At 44.2% G+C, this 21,241-nt stretch overlaps 1 protein-coding gene across 1 annotated transcript in view; it reads right to left on the reverse strand.

Annotated features, from left to right (window-relative positions):
• The window catches only part of pth2ra (parathyroid hormone 2 receptor a), a 118,095-nt gene that overhangs the window by 66,500 nt on the left and 30,354 nt on the right, over positions 1–21,241 (reverse strand). Inside the window, exon 6 of the mRNA XM_045704397.1 lies at positions 4,699–4,882. Coding sequence (XP_045560353.1) covers positions 4,699–4,882 — 184 coding nt within the window. The remainder of the gene's footprint in view (positions 1–4,698; positions 4,883–21,241) is intronic.

Consider the following 21,241-nt stretch of genomic DNA (forward strand, 5'->3'; position numbering starts at 1 on the left):
GAACACTGGGCCTGTAATATAATAAAGTTCCTCAGAGTAAGAGTGATGTTCTAGGATCAGGTTTTCCCCGTCCATATAATCTTATTTATTATGATCCAAAGGCAAAACTGATCCTATATCAACTCTGTGAATATGGGCCACGTAGCGATAGCTTGTGGTAAATGACAACAAAGATAACTAAGTGCTGTTCATTGTCTTTGACTTCATCAACATCAGAGTAATATCCTGAAGCCTTTTTAGTTGAGCCGTGAAGGGACTGCAACTTTTGTTCACTCGATCTAGAATACCTCACACTCAAATACCGACCGCATTACCTCTCAAGAGAATGATCTGCGGTCATCGTCACAGCCGTGTATATTCTACTTTCTACTCAAGCAGATACCACAATGGCTCTCAAGGAACTACACTGGACTTTGTGCAAACTGGAAACCACATATCCTGAGGCCACATTTATTCTAGCTGGGGACTTTAATAAAGCAAATCTGAGGAATACGCTACCAAACACATTGCCTGCGCTACTTGCGCATCAAAAACCCTCGACCATTGCTACTCTCCCTTCCGGGACGGCTACAAGGTCCTCCCTTCGGCCAATCAGATCACGCCTCCATTCTGCTCCTCCCTTTCTATAGGCAGAAACTCAAACAGTAAGTACCCGTGGTAAGGTCTGTTCAATGATGGTCTGACCAATCGGAATCCATGCTTCAAGATTGTTTTGATCACGCGGACTGATATATGTTCCGGGTTGCCTCTGAGAAAAACATTGCTGTATACACCGAAGTGAATAGGGAATGTTGTTTCCCTGTGATGATTAAAACCTGTCCAAACCAGAAAATGGTGATAGATTGCAGCATTTGCGCAAAACTGAAGGTGTAAACCATCCCATTTAACCACGGCAATTTCACCGGGAATATATACAAACAGATCCGGTTATGCCCTCCGTAAGGCAATCAAACTGGCAAAACGTCATTACAGAGACAAAGGAAAACTTTGAGGAAAACACACTGCCGCCGACACAGGCCACAGCCGCTTGCGAGGATTGTGAGCTCTTGTTCTCCGTGGCCAATGTGAGTAAGACATTTAAGCGTGTTAACCCTTGCAAGGCTACCGGCCCAAACGGCATCCCCATAGCACTCACTGCTTTGAGAGGCTAGTAAGGATTATATCACCTCCACCTTACCTGACACGCTAGAACCACTGCAATTTGCACACCACACCAATAGAGCCACAAATGACGCAATCACCATTGCACTGCACACTGCCATATACCTCCTGGACTAGAGGTCGACCGATTTATGATTTTTCAACGCCGATACCGATAATTGGAGGACCAAAAATAGCCGATACCGATTTAAATCGGCCGATTTAATTTTTTATTTTATTTATTTGTAATAATGACAATTACAACAATACTGAATGAACACTTATGTTAACTTAATATAATACATCAATAAAATCAATTTAGCCTCAAATAAATAATGAAACATGTTCAATTTGGTTTAAATAATGCAAAAACAAGTGTCGGAGAAGAAAGTAAAAGTGTGCCATGTAAAAAAAGCTAACGTTTAAGTTCCTTACTCAGAACATGAGAACATATGTAAGCTGGTGGTTCCTTTTAACCTGAGTTTTCAATATTCCCAGGTAAGAAGTTTTAGATTGTAGTTATTATATGAATTATAGGACCATTTCTCTCCATACCATTTGTATTTCATATACCTTTGACTATTGGATGTTATTATAGGCACTATAGTATTGCCAGTGTAACAGTATAGCTTCCGTCCCTCTCCTCGTCCCCTACCAAGGCACGAACCAGGGCCTCATCGACAACAGCCACCCTCGAAGCATCGTTACCCATCGCTCCACAAAAGCCGCGGCCCTTGCAGAGCAAGGGGAACAACTACTTCAAGGTCTCAGAACGAGTGACGTCACTGATTGAAACGCTATTAGCGCGCACCCCGCTAACAAGCTAGCCATTTCACATCAGTTACACCAGCCTAATCTCGGGAGTTGACAGGCTTGAAGTCCTAAACAGCTCAATGCTTGAAGCATAGCGAAGAGCTGCTGGTAAACACACAAAAGTGCTGTTTGAATGAATGCTTACGAGCCTGATGCTGCCTACCACCGCTCAGTCAAACTGCTCTATCAAATATCAAATCATAGACTTAATTATAACATAATAACACACAGAAATACGAGCCTTAGGTCATTAATATGGTCAAATCCGGAAACTATCATTTCGAAAACAAAACGTTTATTCTTTCAGTGAAATACGTAACAGTTCCGTATTTTATCTAACGGGTGGCATCCCTAAGTCTAAATATTGCTGTTACATTGCACAACCTTCAATGTTATGTCATAATTATGTACAATTCTGGCAAATTAATTACGGTCTTTGTTAGGAAGAAATGGTCTTCACATAGTTTGCAATGAGCCAGGCGGCCCAAACTGCTGCATATACCCTGACTCTGCTTGCACGGAACGCAAGAGAAGAAGTGACACAATTTCCCTAGTTAAAAGAAATTCATGTTAGCAGGCAATATTAACTAAATATGCAGGTTTAAAATGATTTACTTGTGTATTGATTTTAAAGAAAGGCATTGATGTTTACGGTTAGGTACACATTGGTGCAACGACAGTGCTTTTTTCGCGAATGCGCTTATTAAATCATCACCCGTTTGGCGAAGTAGGCTGTAATTCGATGAGAAATTAACAGGCACCGGATCGTTTATATGCAACGCAGGACAAGCTAGATAAACTATTAATATCATCAACCATGTGTAGTTGACTAGTGATTATGTTCAGATTGATTGTTTTTTTTATAAGATAAGTTTAATGCTAGCTAGCAACTTACCTTGGCTTCTTGCTGCACTCGCCATTCTGATTAATCGGTTGACCTCTATTCTGGACAAGAGGAATACCTACGCAAGAATGCTATTCATGGACTAAAGCGGTCCCTAACTAGCCCCACTGATCCATAGCCAAGCCAATTTTGCCATGGTAGTACTGTACACAGGCCGGCTGAAGCTACAGTAATTGGCGAATTAAGTTTGCTAGCTTGCTAGCAAACCTAAGTTACTTCCAGATCTGGTTAGACTGTTTCAAATGAACTAGAAAGGTGAGTGACTAACTGTATACGATTTTGGCAGAGTGAATGTACACCCACATCAAAGCACACGTCCAAGACCAAAATTTAATTCTCAGTGGCATTTCCTAATGAGGAGGATTGAAACCGAGGATCAGGTTAGCCCCTCTTTAAAGCAAAACAGAAAACAAAATACAGTACAGTAAGAAGCACAAACCATTCTAAATGTTGCTGAGGAAAAACTACATAAAAAGGGAAGAGGTTAAAGGGGTGGTTCGAGGTTTTGGCAGTGAAGCCCTTTATCTAATTCCCCTGAGTCAGAGGAACTTGTGGATCCCTTTTTTTATGTCTCTGGGTCCAGTATGAAGGAAGTTAGTTTCGTGAGCCAACGCTAACTAGCATTAGCACAATGACTGGTAGTCTACAGGAACAGCTAGCATAGAAATGGTATCCACGAATGGTATCCATCTGACTCTAGTAGATAAAAGGTTTAGTTACCAAAATCTCTAACTATCCCTTTAAAGTAAAACATTCCAGTCTGTATAGCTTTGAACTATTTGAACCAGCTTTCCCTGATTAAAAAAAATACATTTCTGTGTGATGCCTGTGAAGCCTATTGCCGCTGGCTAGCAGGCTATAGTGCTAAGCTAGTGCTCCCAGTGGTCTATCCACCCTCACATGTTCAGTGTGTGTATCTCTGACTATACAGTAAATACAGAGCAGAGGAGGTTGCAGTAAGGGAACAGTCAGACTTACACAGCTTTTTCAGAGCTGGACGAGGCTCTAGTTATAGAGTTGAAATTTAGCATGATTTTGAATGGCAACCACAGCCATGTTAGTGGAGACTATAGCCTTGGGTTACTGAGCTCAGCCAGTCTAATTAGCTTTTCCAGTGCATCAGCATGCATGGCTTTGGCTGCGTTTAGACAGGCAGCCCAATTATCATATTTTTTTCACTAATTGATCTTTTGATCAGCTCTGAAAATGTTCTGATGTGAAAAGTTCTGCTGCGATTGGTCAAAAGACCAATTAGTGGGGAAAAAATAAGGGAGGGTTTGGCCGGGGTAGGCCATCATTGTAAAAATTAAAATTAGTTCATAACTGATTTGCCTACTTAAATAAAGGTAAAAAGGGATCAGAGCGTGGATAATTATGTGTCCACCATGATGCAAAAGGACGCTTGTCATAAGATGCCTGGCAACAAGAAGCTTGAAACCAGTACTGCTCCCGTCACATGGGAAGAAAGTGTTAAAACGTGCAAACAGAACCCCAAAAAAGAGAGGGCATCCTCAGCCTCTTCCAAGAGCTTCCATGAGTCATGGAAGTCTAATCTGTATTTTTCAAGGGCACATCACAGGGGTGCTGGACCGAAGAAAATGTGTAGAAAGGAAGTAGGACCCGCACACACAGTTGCATTCACTAGCCTAATTAAAGGTGTCTAATGGAGCAATTGTGTGTGCAGGTCACTGTTTTATTTATTCATGGAAGAGCAGGGGTTATAGGGATTCTTAGGGAGAAGGAGTGAAGGAGGGCAGGAGTGAAGGAGTAGAGGCATAGAGAAGTAGAGGAGAGCAAGAGTGGGAGGTGCAGGCAGGAGGTGCAGCACTACTACTACTCACATACTGAGAGTTATCCAGCGGTGCCATGGCCACAGTCTTGAAGTTATCCATGAGCACGGCATCAAACTCATGCAGGCCGGCGCTGGTGTGCACCACCCGGTCCTTGACAAAGATGCTGACAGCTCGGAGCATGAAGGAGATAAACAGGTGGATGTGGATGTAGTTCCTGGTACAGTGGAGACGCCTGACAGGAAACAGAGGACCAGGAAATGTTAAAATCTCTAATAGCTGAGACACACTGAAAATATAAACTTCTATAAGCAGCGTGTGGCCGTGTTGTGTTAGCAACCACCTGCTGTGTGAGCACTAACACACTCAGCAGGTGGCCGATATTCTGGTCAGAGGCCCGCTGGTTTTAACCCATAAGAGTATGTTATAACCATGTTATGACCCCTCTACAGTCTAAGCCCTGTCTAAGCTGGGGGAAGGGGAGGGGTGGTCTGCTAAGCTATATGGAATTGATTTAAGAAGGTCATACCAAGGATCATTTTGCTATTTGATCTTGAATTTTAAAACTGCTTGAAGCATAAAAAAAACCCACATTGAGTAACAGATTCACTACATGGAACAGATAGCCCCACAAAAAGTTTGTTCTGAAGTGTCTGTCCTATGTCTGAAAGATAATCAAATCAAATGAAATCAAGTTTTATTGATGACATATACATATGTACCATATGTTTTTACGGGTGTATGTCATAGGCGTCGTAAGGATCGGACCAAGGCGCAGCGGGTAAAGTGATCATCTTCTTAATTTATTTAAAGAAAACACTTAAACTAAATAAACACACGACGAAACAGCTCCGTAAGGCAACACAGGCTATACAGGAAAACAAGCACCCACAAAACACAAGTGAAACAAACAGAACTAAATATGGCCTCCAATTAGAGACAACGACAACCAGCTGCCTCTAATTGAAGGTCATTAGCAAAAACCCAACATAGAAATCGAAAACTAGATATAAACATAGAAATAGATAACATAGAATCTAAACCCAAAAACACCGAAACACACAAAACAAACACCCCCTGCCACGCCCTGACCCAACGTCCCCCCACAAAGGTGCAGACCCCGAATGCACCTCAAAAACAAAAACCCCACAAAAACAACCCCAAACGTAAAGGGAGGGAAGGGAGGGTGGCCACTGTCAACGACGGTCCCTGTGCTACACCCCCCCTTCCCAATACTCCCACTACGGAGGTGGCTCTGGCTCTGGGCGTAGCTCCCGTTCAGAAGACTCTAGGCTGGGGAGCGTCGCTGGAGACTCCTGGCTGAGGAGCGTCCCTGGAGGCTCCTGGCTGAAGAGCGTCTCTGTAGGTTCCGGACTGGGGACCTTCGCTGCAGGCTCCGTGCCATGGGTCATCATTGCTGGTTCCGCGTCATGGATAATCACTGGAAGCTTTGTGCCATGGATCATCACTGGAGGCTCCGGGCCATGGGTTATCACTGGAGGCTTTGTGCCATGGATCATCCCTACGGGCTCCGGGCCATGGATCATCACTGGAGGCTTTGTGCCATGGATTAACACTACAGGCTCCGGGCCATGGAACATCACTGGAGGCTTCATACCATGGATTATCGCTGGAGACGTCAGACCATTGACCATCATTAGAGGTGTCATGACGTTGGCCTGTGGGTAAGGTTTATGACCCCCCCCCCATAAATACCTTTCTCCCTTCCCCTCTCTGAATCTACTGAAGGACTTGAATAGCCTGTGTTAAATATAGAGAGTCTGGGAACATCAAACAAATGGGGAAAGGTACCACATATTTTGTTAATAAAACCAGTTGGAAATATGCTTGGGAACGTAATGAGTATGTATGTCAGTTCGGTTGTCATCTGAGACATTATGACTGATGACAGGACGACATAAACTGTATCTGAGAAAGTATACGCCCTCTAGTTATCAGAGTCACATGGAATTGTTATGCAATTGAAATGTTTGATATTGAAAATGTTTGTTAGGAGATGAAATGTAATTTTAGCTTCCGAATGAGAGATTTGGGTTTTCATAAGGAAAGTGCCCTGCTCGATCAGTGGCCCAACCCTGTGAAGAGACAGGGGTTATAAACGATGAAACACCTCCCTCCCCCTCTCCACTATATAATCCTTTGACGAAAAGATAACCACGTTAGTTCCAGTACGGGAGGTCTGCAGCCTCTACGTTAGAAGGACACACATGTCAAGAACAGAACTAAGCCAACCTCGGCGTGAGCTTTGGTGGCGAATGGTATGAACTTTGAGCTTATTCACTACAGAAGTGATACTTCCTAGCCGTTGAGTTAGCAGCGGCCGCTGCTTACGTGGGCTAGGAAAGGATGGACGACGGATCCAGTCTAACAACCAGACGAAGATACCACCACGTATCCAATTGACCACCATTGACATTCTTCCGAAAACAGGGAGATCTGTTGGCCAACCCGGCCAGCATCTACGACCAATCTACCGAAGCGCAGCTCAGAGTAAATATTTATTGCATTTTCCTTTTCCAAATGGGCGGTAATTTAGAATGCATAAGATAATGTATTTACGATAGCATAGCTGCTGTTTCTGTGTTCCTAAATCTTCCCGCTCTTTCATTCAAGCCCAACCCCCTTTCCTTTGTGTAACCAGCTTTCATACAGGTTCCGTTCACCAGGGGTGAATTCTGTATGACATCATTGTATTCTGTGTATTTGTAATTCTGTGTGATTAGTTAGGTATTTAGTAAATAAATAATTAAACCCAATTTTGTATTGCTGATTCAACTTGTTAGCCAGGGTTCGTGAAGATAGCCAAGAATTTACAACTTTCATTATGAGACTGAAAATAAGACAAGGGTTAATATTGACTGCTATCGAGGTAAAATATTACAAAGTATTTTAAGAGTTTATTCGGAAGATAACGGCTCTATAAACGTTCTTCCGTGGTGCCCCGACTTTCTAGTTAATTACATTTACATGATTAGCTTAATCAGGTAATATTAATTACAGAGAAATCATTTTATAAGTTAGCATGTCATATCACTTAATCCGGCATAGCCAAAGACACGACAGAGGCTTCCTTCGGGGAGCTGGAACTGGTCTCACCGGACTGGGGAGACGTACTTCGGACCGTGTGCTCACAGCAGGCACCGGCCTTACCGGGCTATGGTGGAGCACTGGAGGTAGAGTGCGCGGAGCAGGCACAGGGTACACTGGGTCTTGGAGGTGCACTGGAGGTCTGGAGCGCACGGCCTGCACAACCCGTCCTGGCTGGATGGTCACTGTAGCCCGGCACGGTCGGCGCGCTGGCACAGGGCGAACTGGGCTGTGCTGGGGAATGAGGGCTGCCATGCATAGAGCAGGCGCAAGGTAAACTGGGCCGAGGAAACGCACTGGAGACCAGATCCGTTGTGCCGGCACACTTCTTCCTGGCTGCCGGCCAACTCTCGCCCGTGCAACGCTGCGGAGCCCTAATTGGCCGCACCGGAAAGTGCGTGTGTATGGGCGACACCGTGAGCATTTTGTGTAACAAGATGCTTGCTTGATCCATCGCTCCCCATAATAATCACGGGGAGTTGGCTCAGGTCTCCACTCTGACTCTGCCATACACCCGTGTGCCCCCCCAAAAAAAATGTTTTGGGGGTGCCTCTCGGCCTCATGTAGCTCCCTTAATTTTCTCTCCCAGAAACGTCGTTCTGCCTCCCAAGTCCGTCCTTCTCCTCGGTGCTCCAATCCCCGCTGCTTGGTCCTTGTTTGGTGGGTGGTTCTGTCATAGGCGTCGTAAGGATTGGACCAAGGCGCAGCAGGTAAAGTGATCATCTTCTTAATTTATTTAAAGAAAACACTTAAACTAAATAAACAAACGACGAAACAGTTCCGTAAGGCAACACAGGCTATACAGGAAAACAAGCACCCACAAAACACAAGTGAAGCAAACACAACTAAATATGGCCTCCAATTAGAGACTATGACAACCAACTGCCTCTAATTGGAGGTCATTGCCAAAAACACAACATAGAAATAAAAAACTAGATATAAACATAGAAATAGATAACATAGAACCTAAACACCGAACCACACAAAACAAACACCCCCTGCCACGCCCTGACCAAACTACAATCACAAATAACCCCTTTTACTGGTCAGGACATGACAGTGTAGCGAAATGCTTGTGTTCCTAGCTCTAACAGTGCAGTGGTATCTAAAAACGATTCACAACAATACACACAAATCTAAAAGTAAAATAATGGAATTTAACAAATATATATAGTTATTAGATCGAGCAATGTTGGAGTGACTAAAATACACTAGAATAGAATACAGTATATACATACATATGAGATTAACCTGTTTAGGATAGGGGGCAGTATTTTCACGACCGGATAAAAAACGTACCGATTTAATCTTGTTACTACTCCTGCCCAGTAACTAGAATATGCATATAATTATTGGCTTTGGATAGAAAACACCCTAAAGTTTCTAAAACTGTTTGAATGGTGTCTGTGAGTATAACAGAACTCAAATGGCAGGCCAAAACCTGAGAAGATTCCATGCAGGAAGTGGCCTGTCTGAGAAGTTGTGTTTCATCTTGGCTCTTTTTATTGAAGACTGAGGATCTTTGCTCTAATGTGACACTTCCTACGGCTCCCATAGGCTCTCAGAGCCCGGGAAAAAGCTGAACGATATCGAGGCAGCCTCTGGCTGAAACACATTATCGCTTTTGGCAAGTGGCCGATCAGAGTACTATGGGCTTTGGCGCGTGCCCGAGTCGACCGAATGCTTTATTTTCTTTCGTCTGTTTACCTAAACGCAGATTCCTGGTCAGAATATTATCGCTTTTTTATGAGAAAAATGGCATAAAAATTGATTTTAAACAGCGGTTGACATGCTTCGACGTACGGTAATGGAATATTTAGATTTTTTTTGTCACGAATTGCGCCATGCTCGTCACCCTTATTTACCCTTTCGGATAGTGTCTTGAACGCACGAACAAAACGCCGCTGTTTGGATATAACTATGGATTATTTTGAACCAAACCAACATTTGTTATTGAAGTAGAAGTCCTGGGAGTGCATTCTGACGAAGACAGCAAAGGTAATAACATTTTTCTTATAGTAAATCTGACTTTGGTGAGTGATACATTTGCTGGGTGTCTAAATAGCTAGCCCTGTGATGCCGGGCTATCTACTGAGAATATTGCAAAATGTGCTTTCACCGAAAAGCTATTTTAAAATCGGACATATCGAGTGCATAGAGGAGTTCTGTATCTATAATTCTTAAAATAATTGTTATGCTTTTTGTGAATGTTTATCGTGAGTAATTTAGTAAATTCACCGGCAGTGTTCGATGGGAATGCTAGTCACATGCTAGTCACATGCTAATGTAAAAAGCTGTTTTTTGATATAAATATGAACTTGATTGAACAAAACATGCATGTATTGTATAACATAATGTCCTAAGGTTGTCATCTGATGAAGATCATCAAAAGTTAGTGCTGCATTTAGCTGTGGTTTGGGTTTATGTGACATTATATGCTAGCTTGAAAAATGGGTGTCTGATTATTTCTGGCTGGGTACTCTGCTGACATAATCTAATGTTTTGCTTTCGTTTTAAAGCCTTTTTGAAATCGGACAGTGTGGTTAGATTAACGAGTCTTGTCTTTAAAATGGTGTAAAATAGTCATATGTTTGAAAAATTGAAGTTTTTGCATTTTTGAGGTTTTTGAATAACGCGCCACGGGATTACACTGGCTGTTACGTAGGTGGGACGATTTGGTGCCACCTACCCTAGAGAGGTTAAACAGCATTTGACATGCTTCGAAGTACGGTAATGGAATATTTTGAAAAAAATTGGTCACGATACGCGCCGGCGCGTCACCCTTCGGATAGTGTCTTGAACGCAAGAACAAACGCAGCTATTTGGATATAACTATGGATTATTTGGAACCAAACCAACATTTGTTGTTGAAGTAGAAGTCCTGGGAGTGCATTCTGACGAAGAACAGCAAAGGTAATCCAATTTTTCTTATAGTAAATCTGAGTTTGGTGAGTGCCAAACTTGGTGGGTGTCAAAATAGCTATCCATGATGGCCGGGCTATCTACTCAGAATATTGCAAATGTGCTTTCACCGAAAAGCTATTTTAAAATCGGACATAGCAATTGCATAAAGGAGTTCTGTATCTATAATTCTTAAAATAATTGTTATGTTTTTTGTGAACGTTTATCGTGAGTAATTTAGTAAATTCACCGGAAGTTTTCGGTGGGTATGCTAGTTCTGAACGTCACATGCTAATGTCAAAAGCTGGTTTTTGATATAAATATGAACTTGATTGAACAAAACATGCATGTATTGTATAACATAATGTCCTAGGAGTGTCATCTGATGAAGATCAAAGGTTAGTGCTGCATTTAGCTGTGGTTTTGGTTTTTGTGACATTATATGCTAGCTTGAAAAATGTGTGTGTGATTATTTCTGGCTGGGTACTCTCCTGACATAATCTAATGTTTTGCTTTCGTTGTAAAGCCTTTTTGAAATCGGACAGTGTGGTTAGATTAACGAGAGTCTTGTCTTTAAAATGGTGTAAAAATTTGAAAAATTGAAGTTTTGGGATTTTTGAGGAATTTGTCATTCGCGCCACGCCCTATCATTGGATATTGGAGCGGTGTTCCGCTAGCGGAACATCTAGATGTAAGAAGTGACTAGTGTTTCATTATTAAAGTGGCCAGTGGTTCCAAGTCTATGTATATAAGGCAGCAGCCTCCAAGGTGCAGGGTTGCATAACCGGGTAGAAGCCGGCTAGTGATGGCTATTTAACAGTCCGATGACCTTAAGATAGAAGCTGTTTTTCAGTCTCTCAGTCCCAGCTTTGATGCACCTGTACTGGTCTCGCCTTCTGGATGATAGCGGGGTGAACAGGCCGTGGCTCGGGTTGTTGATTTCCTTGTCACATCTGCTCCTGCTACGCCCTCTGGTGTTCATCCGGTGTCTTCTTAACCTGCAGTTACTCCCCCTGTACACTCTCTCTCTCTCCCTCTCCCTCTCTGTGTGTTTGTGTGGTTGGAGACTGGTGTGCTGGAGTCAGAGCAGATCCCTACCAGCTGCAACTCGTTCCATAATCAAGACCTTGACAAATACTCAGTCTTGCCACTTCCACTCTGCCAGATTGTAATCTCTGCTCATTCAGTTCATTATTTTAGCCATTTATGATTACTCAAGATCCTGTCATTCAGCTGTGCCTGTTTCCCTGGCTGACACCATTTATCCTCTCATTGCAGTTACTGCTCTGTCTCTGGCTCCTATCTCCTGTTCCACATCTCACCACCCAACCACCTTGCTCTGGATTTTTTCACCACCACTACCTTGGATTCCCCTCAGGACCTGTTTACCCTGTTCTACTCAGCTAACTCCAACCTCAGTCTCCACATCTGGCTTTTCTGCAACTCATCCGAGCTTCCCGGGATCTGCACTCCATATCTCTCTGTGTAACAATAAATATTTTGGTTCATTCATCCCTGTTTCCTCATCGGAGTCTGCTCTTGGGTTCCCCTGTGTAGCTCCGCTTAACAGTCCTTAATGATCTTTTTGGCCTTCCTGTGACATCGGGTGCTGCTATTCCCCATTGTCCTTGTCGGTTATTGTTCCCATGTCCGTTGGTCGTGTGAGTACCTATGCGTTGTTTCAGCTTCTGTGCTGTGTGTTTTGTGCATTGTGTATTACGGGTCTCGTCCCCCACTTTGTCTCTGTACTGATGTTTTGCCTGTTTGATTGCCTTACGGAATGAATAACTACACTGTTTGTATAAGGTCATATTCCCAGTCACCTTGCCATGGTTAAATGCGGTGGTTCGCGCTTTCAGTTTTGCGCGAATGCTGCCATTTACCCACGGTTTCTGGTATGGGTAGGTTTCAATAGTCACAGTGGGTCCAATATCTCCTATACACTTCCCGATGAACTCAGTCACCGTATCCATGTATTCGTTGTTGTTCTTCTGAGGCTACCTGGAACATATCCAGTCCGCATGATCAAAACAATCTCAAAGCATGGATTCCGATTGGTCAGACCAGCGTTGAATAGACCTTAGCACGGGTACTTCTTTTTTGAGTTTCTGCCTATAGGAAGGGAGGAGCAAAATGGAGTCATGATCAGATTTGCCGAATGGAGGGCGGGGGAGGGCCTTGTAGGCATTTCAAAAAAGTTGAGTAGCAGTGGTCCAATGTTTTACCAACTCGAGTAGTACTGTACGGTCAGTGTTGGTAGAACTTCGGTAGCGTATTCCTCAAATTTGCTTTGTTAAAATCCCCAACTACAATAAAGGATATGTTTTTTCCAGTTTGCATAAAGTCCAGTGTAGTTCTTTGAGGGCCGTCGTGGTATCGGCTTGAGGGGGATTATACACGGCTGTGACTATAACCAAAGAGAATTATCTTGGGAGGTAATATGGTCGGTATTTTAGGTCGGGTGAACAAAAGGACTTGAATTTCTGTATGTTATCATAATCACACCATGAGTGGTTAATCATGAAACATACACCCCCGCCTTTCTTCTTCCCGGAGAGTTCTTTATTCCTATCTGTGCAATGTACTGAGAACCCAGATGACTGAATAGACGGGGACAATATATCTCGTTAGAGCCATGTTTCCGTGAAACAGAGTACACTACAATCCCTGATGTCTCTTTGGAAGGAGATCCTCACCGTGAGCTCGTCTACTTTATTATCCACAGACTAAACATTAGAAAGTAATACACTCGGAAGCGGTGGATGGTGTGCACACCTGAGTCGGACTAGAATTCCACTCCAAATACCGCTTCTCCGCCGGCGGTGTTTTGGAGCAGCCTCTGGAATAAGTTAAATTGCCCTGGGGGGTACAAACACAGGACCCAATTCAGGAAAGTCATAATCCTGGTCGTAATGCTGGTGAGTTACCGCCGCTCTGATATCCAAAGGTTCTTTCCGGCTGTATGTAGTAATACAAAAAAAATTCAGGGCTAATAATGCAAGAAATAACACACCAAAAAACGAAATAATGCAAAGATGCTTAGGAGCTAAAAGTAGAGCTGCCATATCTGTTGGCCCCATCTTACTAGAAGAAGATCAGGAAAAAAAATTGGGGACATGTATTTAACCCCTTATTTTTCCCACTAAACAGTCTTCATGTATACTTCCATTCACTTATTCAGCTGCTACCGGGGGAACTTCAGACGAATCCTGTGAGGCCTGTGGGCATCTTAGAGTCTCACCTTTCCACAGAGGGGTCATATTAGTGTGTAGCCAAAACTGTTAAGACGCTACAGACAGAAATGGGCAGATCGGCTGTACCGACTACAGACAAGTCCCAAGACGCTTGTGGGAGTCATAGAACAAAACGGAGAACACCGTCGTGTTCGTGAGAGTGTAATCTTTCCATCGAGGGGTTATAATAGTTTCAGACTTTACAAATTATTTTGTGAGAAGACCGATTTTCAGGATGACTCATGAACTGACAAACACTGCTTTAGCTCTGTCACCATTCACTGCATATGCGGAAGTGTAACATAGGGTGATGCGGTGGATTGAGACGCATCCAATGCAAAAGATATCTCTAGCTTAAACTGACATATTTTTATGGGGATTTTTTTTATTATGTTAACAGAATTTCCATGGGTGCGCGGACATCGTTTAGCAGTTTGTCTCATTTCTTAAGGCCGAGATTTGAAACCATTGTCTCAGCTGTTAGATATGAAAGGGGCATAATGGTCTTCCACACAACTGTGTAAATCGCTTACTTTTTGCCGAGGGCAATCACATTTCCTAAGGTCCACAATGTTCTGCAGTTTTGCTGAAAACCCCAATTTGCAACTAAGTAACCAGTCAAAAACACCCATAACATGCTGACCACACCGCTCGTGTCATGTGCGCGAGCATTGCAAAATAAATGTACACAAGGCGCTAAAATAGAACTTGGTTCTATTTGTGACTGTTACGTCTACTCCTGCTCTTCCCCTCCGGCGTACAACGTCACCAGAGTACTAAACACCGGTCCTGGGATTCATCATTATGCACACCTGGCACTCATCATTACGCGCACCTGTTAATCATTATGATTCACACCTGGACTTCATTACCTTCATCATCTCCTCCCCTTTATACGTCACTGTCCCATGTTCACACACCAGTTGATATTGTTCTTGTGTATTGGCGTTCTGCCTTATGTTAGTGTCATGTTCTTGGTTTTGTTGTTTTATTAAAATGTTTCACCTGCACCTGCTTCCGACTCACCACCCATCATTACACAATACCAACTCAAAATATGGAAGCAGCAGGACAACCGGACATTTCCCAGATGAACGACGAACAAGGTTATCATCTTCGTCAACACCATGATCAGCTGGCTCAACTGGGGACGGCCATGGAAGATGTTCTCCGCAGTCTACAACGTCTCAACAGCAGAGGATATTCTAGAGCCCGTCTACCCAATGAGTCAGCACACCAGCCCATCCAGCAACCCGCTCAGGTCAGCGATGCCCGTCTATCCCTCCCTGAGAAATATGACGGGACACCATCCAAATGCCGTGGCTTTCTCCTTCAGTGCTCCCTCTATTTCGCAGATCAGATGGGAGCCCCCACCACCGAGAGGTCTAAGATTGCCACGGTTATTTCTCTGCTGACTGGGCGGGCATTGGAATGGGTTGCGGTTGTCTGGGAGAGAGGAGAGGAGGAGCTCGAGTCTTATGAGGGGTTCATGGCTCTGTTTAAAGGTATTTTTGATCATCCCGCGGAGGGCAGATAGGGAGGTGAGCGTCTGCTTCAGCTCCAGCAGGGGAATCAGACAGCTGCTGAGTATGCGCTTACCTTCCAGACAGTAGCAGATTCCAGTGGATGGAATGAGCCGGCGCTCAGCATGTTATTTAGAAGTCTGCGTGAGGAGGTCTAGACGGAACTGGCCTGCCGAGATGACAACCTCACCCTGGACGCACTCATTGCGATGGCCATCCGGCTGGATAACCTCCTCCGGGAGCGTCGGCATCTTCATCGCTTCTCTCCCTCCTTTGGCGAGTGTTCGGCATCAGAGCCTGAACCCATGGAGGTAGGAGTCACATGCCCTCCCGCGGTGGAACTACACAGATGGTTGCAGCTGGGACTCTGTCTGTACTGTGGCCAGGGAGGGCACAAGCGCTAGCGGTGTCCGTTACTTCAGAATCCGGGATCCACTAGAGCAGAGGGACAGTCACGGGATGTTACATCCCCTCGACCAGGAATGAGTATTCCATCTACTGCTCTTTGTGTTAGACTCTTTGTAGTACCCAACACTCTGGCTGACTGTCCCTCACGCCCTGCGTCTACAGCTTTCGTGAATTCCGGCGCCACGGGGAACTTTATGGATCAGACCCTTGCCTCCTCTCTCAATATTACTACCTACCCGCTCTCCTCTCCTTTTCCTGTTCAAGGTCTCGACTGTCGGCCTCTAGGATCCGGAACATCACACACATCACCCAACCACTCACCGTGGAGCCCAGTCACCAGGAAAACATCCCCTTCTTCATCACTAGTGCACCAGTTCACAAGATCATCCTCGGCCTACCTTGGCTTCAGCGCCATAACCCTACCATTTCATGGTCGAGGGTGAGAATCACAGACTAGTCACCTGAATGCCGGAGGACCTGCTTCCCTGTCCCCTGTGGTTCCACGTCGGTTGAGAGTTGGTTTCTTCTTCGTGGCCAAGAAGGAGGGGGGATTACGCCCTTGTATTGATTAACAAGGACTCAATGACATCACCACAATGTATCGGTACCCTCTCCCGCTGGTGCTGTCAGCCATTGAGCAGCTCCGCAGGGCCCGGTTCTTCACCAAACTGGACCTGCGGAGTGCCTACAATCTCATTCGCATCCGGGAGGGGGATGAGTGGAAGACGGCATTCAGCACAATGTCTGGTCTAGGTTCAAGAGGCTTCTAAACAGCTTCTACCCCAAGTCATAAGACTCTGAACATCTAGTCAAATGGCTACCCAGACTATTTGCAGTGCCCCCCCACCCCCTCTTTACACCACTGCTACTCTCTGTTATCATCTATGCATAGTGTGGCGGATGAATCAGAATGAATCCCTTTGGACTCTGGTGTTGACAGTTGCACTTCTTCCCTCAGCTGGGGCTCAGTCACTTGGGGCCCAGAGAGGGGAGAGGTCAGGCTTGTCTTTCACATATCCCTGGTGCTATGTAGAATATCAGAAAGGGAAGAGGACAGGATGGAACATTGTCTTCATATGTGAATGTATCTGTTAAACCATGTGAAGGGATGGTGTGATTAATGGGGAACCAATTACTTGTCTCCACAATGTCTGTCTGCAAGTCACTCTGTCAAGTCCTGACCATAGTAAGATTTTATTTTCTATTGTAGAGTAGGTCAGGGTGTGACAGGGGGTGTTTTGTGTTTTTCTATGTTTAGTTTCTAGTTTTCTATTTCTATGTTGTTGTTTTTTTGGGATGATCTCCAATTAGAGGCAGCTGGTCCTCGTTGTCTCTAATTGGAGATCATACTTAAGTAGGGTTTTTTTCCACCTGTGTTTGTGGGTAGATGTTTTCTGTTTCATCTTCTGTACCTGACAGAACTGTGTGCTGTTCGTTTTTCGCTTTGTTATTTTCTATAGTGTTCTGTGTTATAATAAAGATTCATTATGAGCACTCAACACGCTGCGCTTTGGTCCCCTCTCTACGACAGCCGTTACAGAACTAACCACCACGACTGGATCAAGCAGCATGCCCGGGAGGAGATGGATTCCTGGTCTCTGGAGGAGAGGCTAGAGAGGATAAACTGGACTTGGGGCCAAGTATTGGACAGATATAGAAGCCTGCCGGGGAGGCACGAGAGGCTACAGAAAGCCAAATATTTGTTTTGGGGGTGGGCACATGGAGCAGTCGGCGGAGCCGAGGAGTAAACTAGAGACAATCTGGAAAATTTGGAGAAGGGAGAAATAGGAAAGTTGTTGAGTTGGTGGAGGACGGACAAGTTTTTCCCAAAGGAACGTGTCGTCAGTTTGGTGCCACCTGAGTCAGCTCCCCGTACTCATCCTGAGAATTGTGTGGAAGTTCCGGAACAAGTGATACCGGCTATACACACCAGGTCTCCAGTACGTCTCAACAGCCCGTTACGTCCTGTGCCTGCTCCTCGCATTTGCCCTGATATGCGTGTCTTTCTAGTGCCACCTGTCCCGGCTCCACGCACTAGGCCTCCAGCGACGCTTCCCAGTCCTGAGCCTCCAACGACGCTCCCCAGTCCGGAGTCTCCAGCGACGCTCCCCAGTCCGGAGCCTCCAGCGACGCTCCCCAATACGGAACCTCCTGAGACGGCCTGCAGCACAGAACCTCCTGAGACGGCCTGCAGCCCAGAGTCTCCAGCGGCGGCCTGAAGTCCAGAGTCTCCAGCGGCGGCCTGCAGCCCAGAGTCTCCAGCGATGATCTACAGTCCGGTTCCTTCGACGACGATCCATGGTCCGGTGGTACTAAAGCAGAGGGATCAGTGGGTGGAGCGGGGGTTACGCCCCGAACCGGAGCCGCCTCCTCTACTGGAGGATAAGGTTATGTGGACTGCACTAGAGCCGCCATAAACAGGAGTTACCCACCCTACCCTCCCTTTTTTGTTTTTAGGAGCATTCGGAGTCTGCACCTTTGGGGGGGGGGTACTGTCACGTCCTGACCATAGTAAGATGTTATTTTCTATGGTAGAGTAGGTCAGGGCGTGACAGGGGGTACTATGTTTTGTATTTCTATGTTGTTTTTTGGGATGATCTCCAGTTAGAGGCAGCTGGTCCTCGTTGTCTCTAATTGGAGATCATACTTAAGTAGGGTTTTTTTCCACCTGTGTTTGTGGGTAGTTGTTTTCTGTTTAGTCTTCTGTACCTGACAGAACTGTGCGCTGTTCGTTTTTCGCTCTGTTATTTTCTTTAGTGTTCTGTGTTATAATAAAGATTCATTATGAGCACTCAACACGCTGCGCTTTGGTCCCCTCTACGACAGCCGTTACACACTCCCTCCTTTGGCATTGGGGGGAGGTGTATGGCAGTGTCTGGAACCATTGTATGTCCTCTCTGATGTTGCACTTATCCTGGGATAGTGTATGACCTAGAGGCTCACTCCCCTCAGTGAGCTTGTCCAGGAGTGGGGTCATGAGGGGGTTTACTTGAGATGGGAGTATCTAGAGTTGTCAATTGATTTACGCCATTGGATGAGATGGTGTTTTTGTGCTATGAAGTACCAGGAATGGGATTAGAACCTCGTCTTAGGGACCAAACTGAACGATAATTTATAGTGAATGCTATCTGGCTATGGGATACTCCTCTCTCTCGAGTAAAAGTCTTTGTGAACTGTTCCTAAGATCTGTGGTTCATCATGTACGTTGAGAGGGGTGTATCTTGGCTATAAAATATCTTTGTACTTTTGTGTTGTCACTTTCAATGGTTCATTAGAAATGGCGCATCATTGAAAGTCAAGTGCTATTGCAAAGCTCTTATTATTAAAGATGTAGTTTAAGTATAACTCTGACTGGTGTGTGAAGTTTGTAACTCTCGTCATTTGGTAATGCAGAAATGTACCACCACAATAGTCACTTTAACCTCTTGGCGTTCCCCTAGGATAGGGGGCGCTAAAGCGATTTTTGAAAAAAATTCGTGCCCATTTTAAACGGCCTCCTACTCAAACTCAGAAGCTAGGATATGCATATAATTAATACTTGTGGATAGAAAACACCCTAAAGTTTCTAAAACTGTTTGAATGGTGTATGTGAGTATAACAGAACTCATATGGCAGTCAAAACCCCGAGACAGATGGAAACGGAAGTGGAAGTGGAATTCTGAATTGCGAACTCAACTTCATCACGTTGCCTATTAATCACACCATGAGCTATGGTTCATTGAGCACTTCCTATTGCTTCCACTGGATGTCCCCAGTCTTCACAAATTGGTTTGAGCCTTCTACTGTTAAAATTGAATGAATGAGACGCTGTGGAACGTGGTCACACGGAGAGGGCCATCACCATTATGACGCCGGCGCCCCTGGTTACCCTCCCCTTTCGAAACGTTTTGAAACACAATGCAATCGTCCCCCTCGAATCTTATTGGCTCTCTTGTTGAAAAACGCCCTGAAGATTTATGTTAAACAACGTTTGACATGTTTGAACGAACCTAAATGGGGAAAAAATGCATTTTCTCGAAATGGCTGTCCCGTGGCCGACGAAGCATTTGGATCAGCCTTCAGACGCGCTAACAAGAACAAGCTCTTGGAACATAAAGGAGTAATTTTTTCGAACGAAAATACATTTGTTGTGGACCTGGGAATCCTGGAAGTGCTTTCTGATGAAGACAACCAAAGGTAAGGGATTATTGACAATAGTATACAAGACTAAATGTGATATGCGATTGTTCCAAGATGGCTAGCCTATTGCTATTGCTAGCCTATTGTTCTGAGTATCGCATCCCCTTTTATCGCAAAGTGTGATTACCCAGTAAAGTTCTTTTTAAATCTGGCATTACAGGTGCTTTCAAGAGATATTAATCTATAAATCTTAGAATGACAATATTACATTTTAAAAATGTTTTCGAATAGTAATTTAGTAAATTGTAGCTCTGTTTCATCGGATGCATTTGAGGGAAAATAGTTAGTCAACGTTACGCACCGATGTAAAATGCTGTTTTTATATATAAATATGAACTTTATCGAACAAAAAATGCATGTATTGTGTAACATGATGTCCTAGGTGTGTCATCTGATGAAGATTGTCAAAGGTTAGTGCTGCATTTAGCTGTTTTTTGGTTATTTGTGATGCATGTGGTTGGTCGGAAAATGGCTATGTGGCTACTTTTACGATATACTCCTCTAACATAATCTAATGTTTTGCTTTTGCTGTAAAGCCTTTTTGAAATCGGACAACGTGGTTCGATTCAGGAGAGGTGTATCTATAAAACGATATAATTTGAAAAAAAAAAATTTTTTTTTAAATTATTAAATTTTGTTATGCTAATGGCGATATGATTTTTCGCTGGATGTCCGTCCCGTATGCGGCCGCACAGGGGTTAATAACTCTACCTACATGTACATACTACCTCAAATAACCGGTGCCTCCGCACATTGACTCTGTATGACTCTGTACCCCGCTGTATATAGCCTCGCTATTGTTATTTCACTGCTGCTCTTTAACCTCTTACATCTAGACGTTCCGCTAGCGGAACACCTGCTCCAATATCCAATGATAGGCGTGGCGCGAAATACAAAGTCCTCAAAACTACAAAAACTTCAATTTTTCAAACATATGACTATTTCACAGCATTTTAAAGACAAGACTCTCCTTTATCTAACCACACTGTCCGATTTCAAAAAGGCTTTACAGCGAAAGCAAAACATTAGATTATGTCAGCAGAGTACCCAGCCAGAAATAATCACACACCCATTTTTCAAGCTAGCATATAATGTCACAAAAACCCAGAAGACAGCTAAATGCAGCACTAACCTTTGATGATCTTCATCAGATGACAACCCTAGGACATTATGTTATACAATACATACATGTTTTGTTCAATCAAGTTCATATTTATATCAAAAAACAGCTTTTTACATTAG

This window comes from Salmo salar, chromosome ssa21 (assembly GCF_905237065.1).
Source record: "Salmo salar chromosome ssa21, Ssal_v3.1, whole genome shotgun sequence".
NCBI classification, from domain to species: Eukaryota; Metazoa; Chordata; class Actinopteri; order Salmoniformes; family Salmonidae; genus Salmo; species Salmo salar.